The sequence below is a fragment of the Salmo salar genome, chromosome ssa03 (assembly GCF_905237065.1).
Source record: "Salmo salar chromosome ssa03, Ssal_v3.1, whole genome shotgun sequence".
Classification (NCBI taxonomy): Eukaryota; Metazoa; Chordata; class Actinopteri; order Salmoniformes; family Salmonidae; genus Salmo; species Salmo salar.
This window is the reverse complement of record NC_059444.1, coordinates 72,150,352-72,170,486: the sequence shown is the minus strand read 5'-3', so window position 1 is coordinate 72,170,486 and position 20,135 is coordinate 72,150,352. Positions and strand designations below refer to the sequence as shown.

Here is a 20,135-nt window from a genome sequence, read left to right as displayed (position 1 = left end):
CATTGTGACCGTCAGGGGAGTCCCCGAGGAGCATGAGAGAGTGTGTCTGCTGTCCAATGAATGTGTGAAGGGTGTGTGTGTGTGTCAGAGAGAGAGAGAGGACCCAGCAGAAGGCCAGGGGCTGGTGTCTGACACTGATTTGTAAAGGAGACAATACGGCTCATTGACCTGCCTGCTCTACTGTCTGTTGCTCATACCTCACCCTGTCCTCCCCAGTGGATTCACTGCTCTTTAAACAGGGGGAGCAGATTGCCACAGGGTGGGGTGGGGGGGTAATGGGGAGTAGAGTGACGGGACACAGGTTGCTTTGACAATGAGATTCCTCAGAGAGTTCTGGGCACTAGAGAGAGAGAGTTTCATGCCAAAAGTTAGACATTTAGAGGCCGGAAATCTTTATACATATATATTAGTTCGTAGCACAATAAATACTGTATAGCTACAAACAGGACAGGGCAAAAAGATTTAGAAAAGGATTTTGTAAAAATGCAACCATTCAACACAGCAGAAACCCTCACGTTGCTTTTCCAATTAACTGCAATTATAATCTCTAATTTCTCTATACAGTTTATATTATTTAATGGGAAAGAATTTGAACTTTCCGTTTGAGAAGATATATTTCCATCTTTTCTCTTTCCTCCTCTAATATTGTCAACAAACAACCTATTCCTCGTGTTATTCATTCCCATTGTCAGAGTTTGGAGATGACCTTTTCTCTCCTCCCTTCTCTCCCTTTCTCCCTTTCTCTTTTTCAATGTTGGGGGCAAGCTGTTGCCCTGTCCCTGCGGGCCCCTCCCTCTCTTGTCTGCACCCTCTCTCCTCCCCTCCCTCTCTCTCCTTCTCTACTTTCTCCCTCTCTCCACCTATTGATGCCATTGTTGTACAGACAGCATTGTTGTCTTTTTATTATTTTATGTCAGTCACTATGTTACCACCCTCTTTCTCTTTCATTCCCTCTTCACCACACCCTCTCTGTCACTCTCTTTCTCCGAGGGGTATAAAACCCAGCCAGAGGAGGTTCGGGCTAAGATTCACACCAGCGCCACACAGGAACAAACACATACAGAGGGGCGAGGAAATAAAAGGACATCCAACATAGCAGTGGCAAGAAGAGAGTTCAATTGAGTTGGATTACTTGCAGATCTTCAGCACACATATTGGTCCTACATTTTCTCTCCTTACACTGACAGAGTAACATTGACTTGTTGTATCCCACTTTCTGGACCGAGAGGAACACAAACCCAACTAGGTAGTTGTGTGTGGGCTGAGCTGAGGGATGTCTGTGTCTGTGTCTCTGTGGTGTGAGGAGGAAGTCCGAGGCCAACAAGGCCAGGAAGCCCAGCAGGGCCAGGCCAGGGGCCAGTCACAGCTCCGGGCCCCCTGGGACCCCAGTGTGTCTGGGCAGCGGATCATCCAGAGGCTGCTACAGGTGGAGGAGAGATATCTGCCCTCCGCCCTCTACGTCGCCCTCATCCAGAGAGAGCCGGAGCGCAGAGAGGAGCTCACCAAGTGGGCTATGGAAGTATGAACTTTCATTCTCTGGATTCCATTTTCATCTCTTTTTTCCCCCACATTAATGTCTTTGGTATACTGTGATGAGGCACTAATTGATTCTCTCCTGTTGGTCTCTCTACTAGGTATGCTGTGAGTGTGGCTGTGACGAAACAGTGTTTCCCCTGTCTGTCTCTATGTTGGACCGCTTCCTATCTGCCTCCCTGTCTTTTCCTGTCTCACCCTACTGCCTGGCTGCAGCCTGCATCCTCATCGCCTCCAAACTAACAGAGTGTGACACAATCTCTGCTGACTCTCTTTGTGCTGCAGCTGAGTACAGCTTCCTGCCCTCCAACATACGGGTAGGTCACCATTTTGATATAGAGGAGAGACACTTTCAAAACTCTGTATGTGACAATATGGTGGGCCTTGTGAGTGCAAACCATCTCTGTATTATTGTTTGCATTGTATTCAGTGGGCTATATATACACTAAATGAAAATGTTTTTACACATAAACACATGTATATTGATGTTATTGCCCTTTCATCATAAGGAGATGGAACGTGTCATCCTTGCGACTCTTCGATGGGACGTTGCTGCGGTAACCCCTCAGGACTTCATTCCACATTTCCTTCCCCCTGTAGGGGAGAGGAAGGATGGAAAGACAGACACAGAGGAGTTCTTCTCCACACTGCGTCGGCATAGTGACACCCTGGTTGCCATGTGTGTCTGCGACTACCGTTTCCTGGGAGCCCCTCCATCCCTGGTTGCTGCGGCAGCGCTGAACTCTGCCCTCCGGGGGTTGGGCAACAAGGGTCCAGGTCATCTGGGTCATATGAGTGCTACACTGGCAGAACTGTGTCAGACTGACCTGGTGAGTGCCTAGCAGTATCTCTAATATCTCTACATAAAATATCTCAACATATCGCTTGTATTACAGCCAGGAGCTGCAGTTCAACTCTATTCAATAGCAATGCTGAATGAAAGACTGATTTAGAGGTGAAAATGGGACTGGAAAGAAAGGACCACAGAACTAAGTGTTTGAGTTACAGATTGGTTGTGATATGGTTAGTGTGACTGGAAGGGTACTGGTTTTAATCCTAATCTGTGTTTATCTTTCTTCTTTGATCACAGATGGTGTTGCAGTGTTACAGTGAATTGATAGAAGCTGCCCTCAAACAACGGCTCAGAGGTGGACTCCAAGACAATGCCATGGAGAAGGATGGAGAAATAGAGGATGAAAGAGCAGGCACTCCTACTGATATGAGAGAGATTGATTTCTAAACACTAAATTGTGTGAGGCAAAGTGCGAGTCAATCAAAGTCCTGCATGTAGCTCATCAGTGAAACTGATATAAACTCTTTATGACCTCAAATGCTCTACAATTTATTATCATATTTTGAAATTATTTTAATTGAATATTGTTTATTTATTCATTGTGTGTTTCTTGTGCCATATTTATTATCTATTTCATGACTGTGATTCTTTGTCATTATGTTGTTGATAGTATGTCCTTAATCTATTATTTATCAATTTATTTATTATGTGCAATTACATCATGTTAATTTATTTCAATTCACCATTGTTTCTGTTTGTATGTGAAGTGACAAGGTAATTGATTAAATAATATACATAGCTATCTATTTTAATTAAATAAATACATACTTTTTACCTGTTGGAATTTGATAATTTATTTATTTTCTCTTTATATGTGATGTGTGTGATGGACAAACACCCTTATAGAAATAAGACACCCTTACAATCTAAATAAAATACAATTTCACTTATTTATTTATTACCTTATTTAACTTCAAAACAATAACTGTACTTCGCATATGTGGGTGTTTTTCATAAGATAAGGAAGATGTAAAGGAAAGGTACGTTTTTTTGTATTGGAACGAGACCAAAGATTATCTATTATATTGACAAGACTGACCATCCCAACAACGGAAACATATGTCATCAACGATGGAAGGCAGGAGAAATCAGGTGAGACCATTTTAGCCAATGAGAGGGAAGATACGCGTGTGACCAACAGGCACAACTACCTTGTTTTTCTCAAAGTTGCCTGAATGCCACGTGAATCCACTTATATAAGTACATTTGTAACAGCCTAAACATTACGAAACTTCTATTCGATCAAGTGATTTGATTTCGAAAACCTCTCATAGCCCTCCATACAAAAAAGGGCTTATCTCACGCGGACATATTTTGGGCACAGTATATCCTTTTTTAAATGTAATTTAAAAAAAAATCTAAATACAGATCAACAATTTACATTCCTACATCAAAACATTGCATCAAAAAAGAACGCAGGTACAAAGGCGCAGTTTATCCTCTCGCTTCGCCTCTTCCTCTCTGACGAGACCACTGAGCTACAGTTATTAAGAACGGACGGGATGGGGACTCTGAGGTATAATAATGCTGCGTTCATGTAATAGTCGGAACTAGGAAACTCGAAACTAGCAAACTCGGAAATTTACGAATTTCCTAGTTCCGAATAGTAGTTGAACGCGTTATAACAACGGACGGGACCCATACGATCGGTCACACACTGTCGCTTCTTTTTGACGTCATTTTCGGCTGCGACGCGAAATACATTTTTTTTTTCATTTCGGAAAGCTTTCGGTAAAGGACGTTAGCTGGCTAATACAACGGGCAAGAATTAGCCACCGATCAACAAGTAACGGTAAGCGAGAATCCCTCATGTCACACCGAGTATACATAATACTACATTTGGCCTGTTGGCATTGCCAGACGTTTTCTAGAGGGATTCGCCCATTTAATATGAATGGGGGATGCACGATGGATGGAAGCCTCTCTCTCATCCGTAGCTAGCTAACGTTAGCTAGCTAGCTTGCTGTTGTTCAAGAGGGCGGTAGTGTCTTTGCTGTTGCGTGTTGTTGAACTTTCTACTGAAAAGCTGTATATTGTCACGCGAAATCAGAGCGTAGACCTTTCATTCAGCGAGGTTTCGCATTAGCCCACACTGCGTCACTAGCCCACAGTATCTGATGGTCAGTCTGCCAGTTCCGATATAATGTCCATGCAACAGGATACGCCTCCTGTGATGTGCTTCTGTCTATCAGATGTCAGCCGTCAAACATCATTCAGTTGATGTTCAGTACCAAATGACAGATAGCTGAATAATGTCTGAATATATAATTGACATAGACAGATCTTATATGTTCATACTTCTCTTGCAGCAGGATGAACCTGGATCCTGGCTGGCTGCTGCTCCTATCCATCTCTCTGGAGGTTTGGTCAGTGCCCCTCGACCGCAATGCAACCCCCCAGGAAGCACAGCCTCCCCAGGAGGACAAACAGGAGGATAATGTGGTACGCCTTTGTTTTCTGTGTGTGTGTGTGTGTGTGTGTTGTCTGTGTGTGTATTCTTGTGTGATGTCATATGTGTGTGTGTGTGTGTGTGTGTGTGTGTGTGTGTGTGTGTGTGTGTGTGTGGTTGCCTGTCCGTTGCAGGACACAGGCCTATACTATGACCGGTATCTGAGAGAGGTGATTGAGGTGCTGGAGACAGATCCCCACTTCAGAGAGAAACTCCAGACTGCCAACACAGAGGACATCAAGGTCTGTCTCTCTCTCTCACTCTCTCTGTTGTTTCTCCCCTTGTCTTATATTTTCTGACCTTTCTGACCTTTTATTCGTTTTTCAAAGTATTAACTCACTAAGTACCCCCTCACCTCCTTGTGTAGTACCTATAATGTTACACAAGTCATCTATAGTAGGGATTGGCACCGGTTATTTGAATATCTGAATAGACTTTAGTATTCAATTACTTAATGGTCTATTTTAACAATGAAAAGGCTTGGTCTAAAATGCCATAAAAGTATCTATGTGACATTGCTACATAGCCTACAAGGATAGACCATTACATTAAACATTTTAATAACACAACAGTTTTATGACAGTTTTTATGAGTGCGGCCCATAAAGAAGATGCTCTGGTAGACTTCACACGTGTAGCTTGTTGTTATTGTTGGTCAGTCAAAGTGGCGTTAGTCAGAGGCTCAATGTGTAGCAAAGGAAGTGGGAGATTTCTAATCAATGCAAAATAGAATAACAATTATGGAATTAAATTGGCTAAATGAGAAGGAGTAGGCTACAATGATCAACCAACATGTAGGCTGTTGTTTCATATGAATGGAGTTGTTGTAGACAATTACGAGGAGTGCAGAAAAATAGATTCAATTAGCCTTTCTACTGTAGCCAGCTAGCTGGCTAACTTAGCTGGCTACTGTAGCCAGCTAGCTTCTTTACAACGATTTGGTTCAGTCAAGACCGGTACTACCAGATGGTATGATAGATAACTTGTTGCTGCCATAGGTTTTATAACTAGCACGAGTCGGGTTTGTCTACTTTTTCTCTCTCCCTCTGTGCCACACACAGACTGTCACACACCGGCCCCTGCTCCTCTCTCGCACCTCACTTACCCTTCTGCTGAAACGCGTAGGGTACTGTTTTCTTTAAAACATGTATTTTGACAATCCAGGTATCCGAAGAAAAAAAAAGAATATTATTTGAATATTGAAATAATTTAAAATGCCCATCCCTAATCTATAATGAACATACTGTATGTCGAGTATGTATAAATTCTTTGTCTATACATTCTGTCTGTATTCTGTCTATGTTCTGTTTATTGTGGCAGCACCAAGTCACTGGGTCAAGTTGCTGGTACATGTACAGTAAATGTCCTTGGTGAATCTGATATGTGTCTGACTGACTGTCCATCTTCTTCAGAATGGTCGTCTCAGCAAGGAGCTGGACCTTGTGGGGCACCATGTTAGAACTCGTCTGGATGAGCTGAAGAGACAGGAGGTGTCTCGCCTCAGGATGCTGCTCAAAGCCAAACTGGACAGCACCAACACACAGAGTGAGGGTTTCTAAAGGCCTGGAAGACCAAGCTTATATATGTTTTCTCAGTCACTTGTTAAAACCCCTCTGTTTATCCCCAAGGTTTACAGATGGACCATGCCTCTCTGTTGAAGCAGTTTGAGCACCTGGATCCACACAATCAGAACACCTTTGAGGCCAAAGACCTTGAGCTGCTCATCTCAACGGTAATGCAGTGAGCATAGAGTCCAGGGCCTGTATTTGTATTCATAGAACATCTAAGAGTAGGTGCAGATCTAGGATCAGTTTAGCCTTTTCAAATACAATTTTCTTGGTACACATACACATTTATTGTGTACACACACACACATATTTATCAGATGTTATTGCGGGTCTAGCGAAATGCTTGTGTTCCTAGCTCCAATAGTGCAGTAGTATCTAACAATTCACAACAATACACATACATCTAAAAGTAAAAGAAGGGAATGAAGAAATATATAAATATTAGGACGAGCAATGTCTGAGTGGCATTGACTAAAATACAGTAGAAGAGAATACAGTATATACTGTACATATGAGATGAGTAAAGCAGTATGTAAACATTATTAAAGTGACTAGTGTTCCATTATTAAAGTGGCCAGTGATTCCATGTCTATGTATATAGGGCAGCAGCCTCTAAGGTGCAGGGTTGAGTAAGCGGGTGGTAGCCGGCTAGTGATGGCTATTTAACAGTCTGATGGCCTTGAGATAGAAGCTGTTTTTCAGTCTCTCAGTCCCAGCTTTGATGCACCTGTACTGACCTCGCCTTCTGGATGATATCGGGGTGAACAGGCTGTGGCTCGGGTGGTTGATGTCCTTTTTAGCCTTCCTGTGACATCGGGTGCTGTAGGTGTCCTGGAGGGCAGGCAGTGTGCCCCTGGTGATGCGTTGTGCAGACCGCACCACGCTCTGAAGAGCCCTGCGGACCATTTCAGATTTAGTGATGTGTACGCCGAGGAATTTGAGGGTACTATGGTGTTGAAAGCTGAGCTATAGTCAATGAACAGCATTCTTACGTAGGTATTCCTCTTGTCCAGATGGGATAGGGCAGTGTGCAGTGTGATGGCGATTGCATCGTCTGTGGATCTATTGAGGTGGTAAGCAAATTGATGTGGGTCTAGGGTGTAAGGTAGCGGTGATATGATCCTTAACTAGCCTCTCAAAGCACTTAATGATGACAGAAGTGAGTGCTACGGGGCGATAGTCATTTAGTTCACAGTTACCTTTGCTTTCTTGGGTACAGGAACAATGGTGGACCTCTTGAAGGAAGTGGGGACAGCAGACTGGGATAGTGAGAGGTGGAATATGTCTGTAAACATTCCAGACAGCTGGTCTGCACATGCTCTGAGGACGCTTCTAGGGATGACGTCTGGGCTGGCATTCTTGTGAGGGTTACCACGCTTAAATGTCTTACTCACATCAGCCACGGAGAACGAGAGCCTACAGTCCTTTGAAGCAGGTCGTGTTGGTGGTACTGTTATCCTTAAAGCGGGCGAAGAAGGTGTTTAGTTCGTCCGGGAGCAAGACGTCGCTATCCGCGACGTGGCTGGTTTTCCCTTTGTAATCTGTGATTGTCTGTAAACCCTGCCACATACGTCTCGTGTCTGAGCCGTTGAATTGCAACTCCACTTTGTCTCTTACTGACGTTTTGCCTGTTTGATTGCCTTATGGTAGGAATAACTACACTGTTTGTATTCGACTATATTCCCAGTCAACTTGCCATGGTTAAATGCAGTGGTTCGCGCTTTCAGTTTTGTGCGACTGCTGCCATCTATCCACGGTTTCTGGTTTGGGTAGGTTTTAATAGTCAGTGGGAATAACATCCTCTATACACTTCCTGATGAACTCAGTCACCGTCAGACCAGCGATTACTAGACCTTAGCACAGGTACTTCCTGTTTGAGTTTCTGCCTATAGGAAGGGAGGAGCAAAATGGAGTCGTGATCTCATTTGCCGAAGGGAGGGTGGGGGAGGGCCTTGTAGGCATTTCGAAAGAGTTGCAGTGGTCTAGTGTTTTATCAGAGCGAGTACTACAATCAATGTCTTGATCGAACTTCGGTAGCGTTTTCCTCAAATTTGCTTTGTTAAAATCCCCAGCTGTAATAAATGCGGTCTCAGGATATGTGGTTTCCAGTTTGCATAAAGTCCAGTGTAGTTTCTTGAGGGCTGTTGTGGTATTGGCTTGAGGGGGAATATACACGGCTGTGACTAGAACCGGAGAGAATTCTCTTGGGAGGTAATACGGTCGGCATTTGAATTTGAGGTATTCTAAATCGGGTGAACAAAAGGACTTGAGTTCCTGTATGTTATCACAATCACACCATGAGTAGTTAATCATGAAACATACACCACCGCCCTTCTTCCCTGGGAGTTCTTTATTTCTGTCTGCGCAATGTACTGAGAACCTAGCTGGCTGTATGGACGGGGACAGTATATCCCGAGAGAGCCATGATTCCGTGAAACAGAGTATGTTACAGTCCCTGATGACTCTCTGGAGGGGGGTCCTTGCCCTGAGCTCATCTACTTTATTGTCCAGAGACTGAACATTAGCGAGTAATATACTTGGAAGCGGTGGAGGGTGTGCAAGCCTCCTAAGTATTCGGGAAAGTCGTATTCCTGGTCGTAATGCTGGTGAGTTACCGCCGCTCTGATTTCCAAAAGTTATTTCCGGCTGTATGTAATGACACAAAAAACGTTGTGGGCTAATAATGTAAGAAATAACACCCAAAAAAACGAAATACTGCAAAGTTGCTTAGGCGCTAGAAGCAGGGCTGCCATGTCTGTCTGTTGACGCCATCTTTTATCATAATTAATGCGATTATATTGGGTGCTAATCCTAGATCAGCATTCCTACTCTGGAATGCGTTATGAATATGGGCCCTGATTCTTATCTACTTGTATCATAACACTGGAGTTGATGTACTTCATTATCCCCTCATCCTTGTCCTCTGTCTCCCTGCTAGGCCAATGTACATCAGTATCCCCCTCATCCTTATCCTCTGCCTCCCTGCTAGGCCAATGTACATCAGTATCCCCCTCATCCTTGTCCTCTGCCTCCCTGCTAGGCCAATGTACATCCGTATCCTCCTTGTCCTTTGTCTCCCTGCTAGGCCAATGTACAGTACCAGTCAAACGTTTGGACACACTTACTCATTCAAGGGTTTTTCTTTATTTTTTACTATTTTCTAAATTTTAGAATAATAGTGAAGACATCAAAACTATGAAATAGCACATATGGAATCATGTAGTAAACAAATCAATTTTATTTTTAGATTTTAGATTCTTCAAAGTAGCCACCCCTTTCCTTGATGACAGCATTGCACACTCTTGGCATTCTCTCAACCAGCTTCAGGAGGAATGGTTTTCCAACAGTCTTGAAGGAGTTCCCACATATGCTGAACATTTGTTGGCTGCTTTCCCTTCACTCTGTGGTCCAACTCATCCCAAACCATCTCAATTGGGTTGAGGTTGGGTGATTGTGGAGGCCAGTTCATCTGACGCAGCACTCCATCACTCTCCTTCTTTGTCAAATAGCCCTTACACAGCCTGGAGGTGTGTTGGGTAATTGTCCTGTTGAAAAACAAATAATAGTCCCACTAAGCGCAGACCAAATGGGAGGGCGTATCGCTGCAGAATGCTGTGGTAGCCATGCTGGTTAAGTGTGCCTTGAATTCTAGTGTCACCAGCAATGCACCATCACACCACCTCCATGCTTCACGGTGGGAACCACACATGCAGAGATCATCTGTTCACCTACTCTGCGTCTCACAAAGACACGGCGGTTGGAACCAAATATCTCAAATTTGGACTCATCAGACCAAAGGACAGATTTCCACCGGTCTAATGTCCATTGCTCATGTTTCTTGGCCCAAGCAAGTCTCTTCTTTTTGGTGTCCTTTGGTAGTGGTTTCTTTGCAGCAATTCAACCATTTAGGCCTAGTTCACGCAGTCTCCTCTGAACAGTTGATGTGTCTGTTACTTGAACTCTGTGAAGCATTTATTTGGGCTGCAATCTGAGGTGCAGTTAACGCTAATGAATTTATCCTCTGCAGCAGAGGTAACTCTGGGTCTTTCTTTCCTGTGGCGATCCTCATGAGAGCCAGTTTCATCATAGTACTTGATGGTTTTTCAGACTGCACTTGAAGAAACGTTCAAAGTTCTTGAAATGTTCCGGATTGACTGATCTTAATGTCTTAAGGTAATAACGGACTGTTGTTTTCTCTTTGATCAAATGCATTAAGAAGGAAAGAAATTCCACAAATTAACTTTTAACAAGGCACACCAGTTAATTGAAATGCATTCCAGGTGATTACCTCATGAAGCTGGTTGAGAGAATTACAAGAGTGTGCAAAGCTGTCATCAGAGCAAAGGGTGGCTACTTTGAAACATCTCAAATACATTTTGATTTGTTTATCACTTTGTGGTTACTACATGATTCCGTATGTGTTATTTCATAGTTTGTCTTCACTATTATTGTGCATTGTAGAAAAAAATTAAGGAGTAGGTGTGTCCAAAATGTTGATTGGTACTGTACATCAGTATCCCCCTTGTCCTCTTGTCTCCCTGCTAGGCCAATGTACATCAGTATCTCCCTCATCCTTGTCCTCTGTCTCCCTGCTAGGTCAATGTACATCAGTATCTCCCTCATCCTTGTCCTCTGTCTCCCTGCTAGGCCAATGTACATCAGTATCCCCCTCGTCCTCGTCCTCTGTCTCCCTGCTAGGCCAATGTACATCAGTATCTCCCTAATCCTTGTCCTCTTGTCTCCCTGCTAGGCCAATGTACATCAGTATCCCCCTCATCCTTGTCCTCTGTCTCCCTGCTAGGCCAATGTACATCAGTATCTCCCTCATCCTTGTCCTCTGCCTCCCTGCTAGGCCACTAAAGACCTAGAGAACTACGATGCAGAGAGACACGATGAGTTCAAACGCTATGAGATGCTGAAGGAGCACGAGAGACGGGAGTACCTCAAGGGTCTAGACCAGGAGAAGAGAGAGAAGGAGGAGAAGAGGATGCAGGAGCTGAAGGATAAACACCGCAAGCACCCCAAGGTCAACGCTCCGGTGAGAGAGACAGACGGAGAGAGCGAGTAAGATCGAGGGAATGCTTTTTGTATGCAAGACCAGTAGAATGGAATTTCTCTCTTTTCTCTCTCCCTTTCTTTTCTATCTCTCCATCAGGGCAGTGTAGCTCAACTGCGTGAGGTATGGGAGGAGACTGATGGACTGGACCCAACAGAGTTTAACCCAAAGACCTTCTTCAAACTGCATGGTCAGTTAACCTCTCTAGGGATCCGTCCCACCTACGTAACAGCCAGTGGAATCCTGTGGCGCGTTATTCAAATACCTTAGAAATGCTGTTACTTCAATTTCTCAAACATATGACTATTTTACACCATTTTAAAGACAAGACTCTCGTTAATCTAACCACACTGTCCGATTTCAAAAAGGCTTTACAACGAAAGCAAAACATTAGATTATGTCAGCAGAGTACCCAGCCAGAAATAATCAGACACCCATTTTTCAAGCTAGCATATAATGTCACATAAACCCAAACCACAGCTAAATGCAGCACTAACCTTTGATGATCTTCATCAGATGACACACCTAGGACATTATGTTATACAATACATGCATGTTTTGTTCAATCAAGTTCATATTTATATCAAAAACCAGCTTTTTACATTAGCATGTGACGTTCAGAACTAGCAAACTTCCGGTGAATTTACTAAATTACTCACAATAAACGTTCACAAAAAACATAACAATTATTTTAATAATTATAGATACAGAACTCCTCTATGCACTCGCTATGTCCGATTTTAAAATAGCTTTTCGGTGAAAGCACATTTTGCAATATTCTAAGTAGATAGCCCGGCATCACAGGGCTAGCAATTTAGACACCCACCAAGTTTAGCCCTCACCAAAGTCAGATTTACTATAAGAAAAATGTTATTACCTTTGCTGTTCTTCGTCAGAATGCACTCCCAGGACTTCTACTTCAATAACAAATGTTGGTTTGGTTCAAAATAGTTATGTTCAAATATCCTCTGTTTTGTTCGTGTGTTCAAGACACTATCCGAAGTGTAAAGAAGGGTGACGCGCACGACGCGTTTCGTGACAAAAAAATTCTAAATATTCCATGACCGTACTTCGAAGCATGTCAACCGCTGTTTAAAATCAATTTTTATGCCATTTTTCTCGTAAAAAAAGCGAAATATTCCGACCGGGAAAGCGTGTTTACGTTCAAAGAGAGCGAAAATAAAAACATGGGGTCGCCTCGTGCACGCGCCTCAGTCTGATTGTCCTCTGATAGACCACTTACCAAAGGCGCTAATGTTTTTCAGCCAGGGGCTGGAATTACATCATTCAGCTTTTTCCCGGGTTCTGAGTGCCTATGGGAGCCGTAGGAAGTGTCACGTTACAGCAAAGATCCTCAGTTTTCAATAAAGAGAGTCAAGAAGAACAAGAACTTGTCAGACAGGCCACTTCCTGTAAGGAATCTTCTCAGGTTTTTGCCTGCCATATGAGTTCTGTTATACTCACAGACACCATTCAAACAGTTTTAGAAACTTTAGGGTGTTTTCTATCCAAAGCCAATAATTATATGCATATTCTAGTTTCTGGGCAGTAGTAATAACCAGATTAAATCGGGTACGTTTTTTATCCGGCCGTGTAAATACTGCCCCCTAGCCCTAACAGGTTAAGCTGCACTCTGCTATTACATGATAATGACATTTTGTATGTGTTCAAATAATGTTTATTTTCCTCCCTGTAGATGCGAATGGAGATGGTGTTTTAGATGAGCAGGAACTAGAGGCCCTCTTTGCCAAAGAGGTAACGCACATTCCCCTCACGTGTGTGTGTGTGTGTGTGTGTGTGTGTGTGTGTGTGTGTGTGTGTGTGTGTCCGTGCGGTATAGTAACAGCTCTCTCCTGCCCTCTACCACCAGCTGGAGAAGGTCTACGACCCAAAGAATGAGGAGGATGATATGATGGAGATGGAGGAAGAGAGGCTGAGGATGAGGGAGCATGTCATGAAGAACGTTAGTATTGTTTGGATTTCTGTCCTTCTCTGTTTTAACCCTCCATTCCTGTTTTTCCTTGTTTCTGTGTCTTTATCCCTCTCTCCTCTCTCTGTTCACCTCTCATCCTTTCACTCTCTCTGTTCACCTCTCATCCTTTCACTCTCTGTTGGTTCACCTCTCATCCGTTCACTCTCTGTCAGTTCACTCTCTGTCAGTTCACCTCTCATCCGTTCACTCTCTGTCAGTTCACTCTCTGTCAGTTCACTCTCTGTCAGTTCACTCTCTGTCAGTTCACTCTCTGTCAGTTCACTCTCTGTCAGTTCACCTCTCATCCGTTCACTCTGTCGGTTCACCTCTCATCCGTTCACTCTGTTGGTTCACTCTCTGTCGGTTCACCTCTCATCCGTTCACTCTGTCGGTTCATCTCTCATCCGTTCACTCTGTCGGTTCACTCTCTGTCGGTTCACCTCTCATCCGTTCACTCTCTGTCGGTTCACCTCTCATCCGTTCACTCTCTGTCAGTTCACCTCTCATCCGTTCACTCTCTGTCAGCTCACTCTCTGTCAGTTCACCTCTCATCCGTTCACTCTGTCGGTTCACTCTCTGTCAGTTCACCTCTCATCCGTTCACTCTCTGTCAGTTCACCTCTCATCCGTTCACTCTGTCGGTTCACTCTCTGTCGGTTCACTCTCTGTCAGTTCACTCTCTGTCAGTTCACTCTCTGTCAGTTCACCTCTCATCCTTTCACTCTCTGTTGGTTCACCTCTCATCCGTTCACTCTCTGTCAGTTCACCTCTCATCCGTTCACTCTGTTGGTTCACTCTCTGTCGGTTCACCTCTCATCCGTTCACTCTGTCGGTTCACTCTCTGTCGGTTCCTCTCTCATCCGTTCACTCTGTCGGTTCACTCTCTGTCGGTTCACCTCTCATCCGTTCACTCTCTGTCAGTTCACCTCTCATCCGTTCACTCTCTGTCAGTTCACTCTCTGTCAGTTCACCTCTCATCCGTTCACTCTGTCGGTTCACTCTCTGTCAGTTCACCTCTCATCCGTTCACTCTGTCGGTTCACTCTCTGTCAGTTCACCTCTCATCCGTTCGCTCTCTGTCGGTTCACCTCTCATCCGTTCACTCTGTCGGTTCACTCTCTGTCAGTTCACCTCTCATCCGTTCACTCTCTGTCAGTTCACCTCTCATCCGTTCACTCTCTGTCAGTTCACCTCTCATCCGTTCGCTCTCTGTCGGTTCACCTCTCATCCGTTCGCTCTCTGTCGGTTCACCTCTCATCCGTTCACTCTGTCGGTTCACTCTCTGTCGGTTCACCTCTCATCCGTTCACTCTCTGTCGGTTCACCTCTCATCCGTTCACTCTGTCGGTTCACACTCTGTCGGTTCACCTCTCATCCGTTCACTCTCGGTCTGTTATCTATTACTTTTTTCAGATGTTTTCTGTTTTGACAGGTGGACATCAATCAAGATCGACTCGTCAGCCTGGAAGAGTTCCTTAAATCAACAGACAAGAAAGAGTTCAACAACCCTAAAGAATGGGATGTGAGTGAGGGAGGTTGGTTGGGTCGTTTTCTAGTTTGTGTGTTGAGTCATGTCAGACTCGTCTTCCCCATCCCTCCAGACTTTAGATGACACCAAGCCGGTGTTCACAGAGGCTGAGCTCCAGCGGTTTGAGGCGGAGCTGCGGACTAAGGAGGAGGAGCTGGGTAGGAGGGCGGAGTCTCTTCGTCAGGAGCAGGATCTGCTGAAGGAGAGGGGCAAGGCCCTGGAGGCCCAGAGACGAGAGTACCAACAGGTGGATAGCCATACTATGAACAGCCAAATACTGTAGAATAAGCCATACTGTCACTATAACGATTATATCTTCAATGAAATATGAAACTATGAGTAGCCATATGATGAAATGTTTGTCTAATTCTGTCAGGCAGTACTAGAGATGTCTCAGAGGAAGGAGAAACAGGCAGTGGAGGGGCAGCCTCCTACGGGTCCTAACGGAGAACTACAGTTCCACCAAGAGATGCAGAAACTGGAAGATCAAGGTGAACGGGATAGACGAGATAAAAAGGGCGGGGATGGAGTGAGTTGGGGACATTTTTGCTTTTGTTTCATCTGAAGGGTTCTTTCAGTAATGGAATGTTCTCTCTGGCGCTCTCATTCAGGTGCTAAAGCTCCTGTTGAACAAGAAGTCCAAGAGGCCCAGAATAACCTGCCTGCAGAACCACCACAGAACCTGCCCATACACACCTAATGCAGCACCCTGATACATATAGGGTTGCAATGGAAGGGTATATTACTGGAAACTTTCTAAGTTTACCAGTAAACTACCATAATTTTTGTAACTTTCAAGGAATATATGGAATTTTATCAGATGACATCCAGTGTTTTTTTTTGGTACTTCAGATTATCACAGGTGTTTGTGAGCGTGGTTACATGCGCACCATAATTTGATTTTGTTTAAAACATTTACATGCTTTGCAAGAAGAACGATTTCTCTAATAATCCTGTTTACGTCTGAAATCAGGCTACTGATGGGACTTCAGATAAATTCAGAAAATCAGCAATCTAAAAAAGAAAATTGACCACGGTGGCCAAACCTTTTTGATTCTGAGTTGGGACATATAAAGTTTGTATGTGAAAACAATTTCTAATATGCATACTTTGTTTTTCCAAATTCACGCATAAGAGGGAGTCTTGCGCTACCTGTGCTGCCTGCAAAGCAAATACACGGCTAGAATGCAATCATTTCAAAGATTTCCTAGAAAACCAGATGTTTTAATCAGCGTATGCTTACTTAGATTTTGACCGTACGCCGATTCAAGATAAGCAGAGTAAGGTGTTCACATGACTATTTTCATACTTGGCCTACTGCCATAATCAGGTTAATATCGAATTATTAGTGTGCATGTAAACATACTCATGAATTATCTCTGGCCCTCTGTGTGGCCTTATCAGATGTCAAATATATACAATAACTAAATCAGATGACAAAGCTGTAAAACATCCTAAATATAAACCATCAACGTAGTGAATGTCATTGGTGTTTAATATCAGGGTTTCAGAATAAAATATCCTTTGTTTCTTTTACACACTTTTTTATTTTACTATGTCAATATGTCTTTGTTGTAAATATTTTGAGGTCAAACTGGTGGCAGTTGTGAAAAAATACAATAGTTTGTGGAGGGAATTGAAAACAATGCAATTGTTGATTAGATGCTTTTCCAAAATTATTTTGGCTATTTTTCTCTTGAACCATATAGTCTATCCACTAGAAACTCATGGACATCATGGTCACAGATATACAAAATGTTATACTATATATGAATAACATTTCTTTAGTTCAAGTATAAATCACCAAAGTTACCATAGATCACCTGTTATTTACCAAAATTACGGAGGATTCCAGTAACTTTGGTAAAATAGTGGTAGCTGTGCAACCCTAGATACACACATGCTCTCGCAGGAACACATCTCTTTCACTGACACGCATATCCAGATGGGTACAGCAGATGACATCATATAGCACAAGCGCACAACCCCAGTCAGTCAAGCACATCGTACCGTCCCCTGGCACAGTCCTGGTGTTTACCTATCTCTGTGGTTTACATTTGATCTCAATAAATTATTCAACTCAATGGACCTAGCCTTCTTCATTTTTAAATTCTCTGTCATGCCTGTGAAATGACTGTCTATAGATATTCTGCCCTTATGTTGTCTGTCTGTGTTGTATACCTAGCTTACTATTTCCACCCCCCCCCCCCCAAATGTCAAATTTCTGATTTGTGACCCCTGACCCTTTCCCAGATGAGGTACATTGTTTGAATATTTAATTCCCAATCCCTTCTGCCTTCATACTCCTCTAGTTGACCTTTGACCTCTCGTGCCAATGACTCATTTGTCTATTGGTCACTGGGATCTTGCATGCTTCTGTACATTGTTGTTATTCCAGCCTTGACCTCTCTGTCATCACCCTTCTTATTTGAAATGTATTTTAAACATTCTGATGTAGTAATGAATCCCTTCGGTGTTTCTGTACTGTGCTCTCTCTTTTCCTCTGCTGTTGTCCAGTGGTATGGTTCCCTGGGGAGTATGTGCTCATTGTTGTTGTCTCCCATGGAATGGGTCCCCTGGCACACAGTGCATTCCTACCCTGCATTCCATTTCCCTGACCCCTGGTGACCTCAATGATGACCTCACTGCCCCTTCTTTCTGGGTGGTGATACAGCTGTTAGCTGTCAATCACTCCGCTGCTGGTGATATCACTGCTCAGGGATGGACATATCTGTGTGTTTAGCAATGTCCTTTTTCTTCAAAATGTTTTTTTTTTTTTATTCTCAGTCTGGTAGTAGGTGAGACAAGTATGTGACAACATAAAGGAGAGACAGCTGGATGTAATCTTAAGTTATGAGCAACATAAGTTCTATATGTGACCATTTTGAACATCTACAGTGGGGAGAACAAGTATTTGATACACTGCCGATTTTGCAGGTTTTCCTACTTACAAAGCATGTAGAGGTCTGTAATTTTTATCATAAGTACACTTCAACTGTGAGAGACGGGATCTAAAACAAAAATCCAATCACATTGTATGATTTTTAAGTAATTCATTTGCATTTTATTGCATGACATAAGTATTTAATCACCTACCAACCAGTAAGAATTCCGGCTCTCACAGACCTGTTAGTTTTTCTTTAAGAAGCCCTCCTGTTCTCCACTCATTACTTGTATTATCTGCACCTGTTTGAACTCCTGTTACCTGTATAAAAGACACCTGTCCACACACTCAATCAAACAGACTCCAACCTCTCCACAATGGCCAAGACCAGAGAGCTGTGTAAGGACATCAGGGACAATAGGCAAGCAGCTTGGTGAGAAGGCAACAACTGTTGGCGCAATTATTAGAAAATGGAAGAAGTTCAAGATGACGGTCAATCACCCTCGGTCTGGGGCTCCATGCAAGATCTCACCTCGTGGGGCATCAATGATCATGAGGAAGGTGAGGGATCAGCCCAGAACTACACGGCAGGACCTGGTCAATGACCTGAAGAGAGCTGGGACCACAGTCTCAAAGAAAACCATTAGTAACACACTACGCAGTCATGGTTTAAAATCCTGCAGCGCACGCAAGGTCCCCCTGCTCAAGCCAGCGCATGTCCAGGCCGGTCTGAAGTTTGCCAATGACCATCTGGATGATCCAGAGGAGGAATGGGAGAAGGTCATGTAGTCTGATGAGACAAAAATAGAGCTTTTTGGTCTAAACTCCACTCGCTGTGTTTGGAGGAAGAAGGATGAGTACAACCACAAGAACACCATCCCAACCGTGAAGCATGGAGGTGGAAACATCATTCTTTGGGGATGCTTTTCTGCAAAGGGGACAGGACGACTGCACCGTATTGAGGGGAGGATGGATGGGGCCATGTATCGCGAGATCTTGGCCAACAACCTCCTTCCCTCAGTAAGAGCATTGAAGATGGGTTGTGGCTGGGTCTTCCAGCATGACAATGACCCGAAACGCACAGCCAGGGCAACTAAGGAGTGGCTCTGTAAGAAGCATCTCAAGGTCCTGGAGTGGCCTAGCCAGTCTCCAGACCTGAACCCAATAGAAAATCTTTGGAGGGAGCTGAAAGTCCGTGTTGCCCAACGACAGCCCCGAAACCTGACGGATCTGGAGAAGGTCTGTATGGAGAAGTGGGCCAAAATCCCTGCTGCAGTGTGTGCAAACCTGGTCAAGAACTACAGGAAACGTATGATCTCTGTAATTGCAAACAAAGGTTTCTGTACCAAATATTAAGTTCTGCTTTTCTGACGTATCAAATACTTATGTCATGCAAATTAATTACTTAAAAATCATACAATGTGATGTTCTGGATTTTTTTTAGATTCCGTCTCTCACAGTTGAAGTGTACCTATGATAAAAATTACAGACCTCTAAATGCTTTGTAAGTAGGAAAACCTGCAAAATCGGCAGTGTATCAAATACTTGTTCTCCCCACTGTATATGGTTGGACAACATGCAGTACCAGAGCAACACAGCAGATGATGGTAGACACTGATCAAACTGAGTGTCCCTCACACAGATTTATGTAACCGTTTTTCCTTTTTTATCTATAAAGGAATCATCTTTCAGCTTTGATATTTACAGCTCCTCGCCTCCATCTTGGCGTTTGGGAGGGTGGTTACTTCATGAGTTGGTTATGGAAGTGACCTGTGTTTCCTTGTTCTTATGTGTCCAATGTCCATAGCCTGAGGCACAGCACAGCCTCTGTTCTCATGTGTTAGTTCTCTGGATAGAACAACTGACTGTCTCTCTGCCTGTGACCTTTGGAACCCCCAATGAACCCCACTGGAACCTGAATGAATCACCAGATAATAATAGGAAATGATACCATTATGGAATGATCCTAGTATTAGATATAGTGCTGATGCTGCTGACACGTCTTCACCATCATCTCCAGATCAGAGACTCTGTCACATTTTCAACCTCTCCCTGTCTGAGTCTGTAATACTAACATGTTTCAAGAAGACCACCATAGTCCATGTGCCCAAGAACACTAAGGTAACCTGCCTAAATGACTACCCACCCGTAGCACTCACGTCTGTAGCCATGAAATGCTTTAAAAGGCTGGTCATGGCTCAAATCAACACCATTATCCCAGAAACCCTAGACCCACTCCAATTTGCAACGATGAGACAGCCTATAGGGAGGAGGTCAGAGACCTGACCGTGTGGTG

At 43.7% G+C, this 20,135-nt stretch overlaps 2 protein-coding genes across 3 annotated transcripts; both read left to right on the top strand.

Annotated features, from left to right (window-relative positions):
• The first annotated feature begins 1,040 nt into the window (after window positions 1-1,040).
• Window positions 1,041-3,165, top strand: LOC106601568 (G1/S-specific cyclin-D2-like). The gene is made up of 4 exons (XM_014193878.2): window positions 1,041-1,519; window positions 1,635-1,850; window positions 2,043-2,363; window positions 2,624-3,165. The coding sequence occupies exons 1-4, from the start codon at window positions 1,274-1,276 to the stop codon at window positions 2,771-2,773; spliced, it is 933 nt and encodes a 310-aa protein (XP_014049353.1). The 5' UTR covers window positions 1,041-1,273; the 3' UTR covers window positions 2,774-3,165.
• A 755-nt stretch (window positions 3,166-3,920) lies between these two features.
• On the top strand, window positions 3,921-17,039 carry nucb1 (nucleobindin 1). Of its 2 annotated transcripts, none has more exons than XM_014193842.2 (13): window positions 3,921-4,178; window positions 4,696-4,828; window positions 4,970-5,077; window positions 6,247-6,379; window positions 6,463-6,566; window positions 11,255-11,440; window positions 11,558-11,648; window positions 13,155-13,213; window positions 13,329-13,421; window positions 14,860-14,949; window positions 15,029-15,202; window positions 15,332-15,446; window positions 15,567-17,039. In XM_014193842.2, exons 2-13 carry the CDS (start codon window positions 4,700-4,702, stop codon window positions 15,653-15,655), a joined length of 1,371 nt encoding a protein of 456 aa, XP_014049317.1. In that variant the 5' UTR covers window positions 3,921-4,178; window positions 4,696-4,699; the 3' UTR covers window positions 15,656-17,039. The 2 variants fall into 2 exon arrangements, with proteins under 2 accessions (XP_014049317.1, XP_014049318.1); XM_014193843.2 differs by having other exon boundaries at window positions 3,924-4,178; window positions 4,699-4,828.
• Window positions 17,040-20,135: the final 3,096 nt, after the last annotated feature.

Coding starts and splice junctions, on each gene's coding strand:
- LOC106601568 (XM_014193878.2), top strand. CDS start 1,274: ATGTCTGTGTCTGTGTCTCTGTGGTGTGAGGAGGAAGTCCGAGGCCAA. Junction 1,520..1,634: donor TCACCAAGTGGGCTATGGAA/GTATGAACTTTC, acceptor TCTCTCTACTAG/GTATGCTGTGAGTGTGGCTG. Junction 2,364..2,623: donor AACTGTGTCAGACTGACCTG/GTGAGTGCCTAG, acceptor CTTTGATCACAG/ATGGTGTTGCAGTGTTACAG.
- nucb1 (XM_014193842.2), top strand. CDS start 4,700: ATGAACCTGGATCCTGGCTGGCTGCTGCTCCTATCCATCTCTCTGGAG. Junction 4,829..4,969: donor ACAAACAGGAGGATAATGTG/GTACGCCTTTGT, acceptor TGTCCGTTGCAG/GACACAGGCCTATACTATGA. Junction 13,214..13,328: donor AGGCCCTCTTTGCCAAAGAG/GTAACGCACATT, acceptor CTCTACCACCAG/CTGGAGAAGGTCTACGACCC.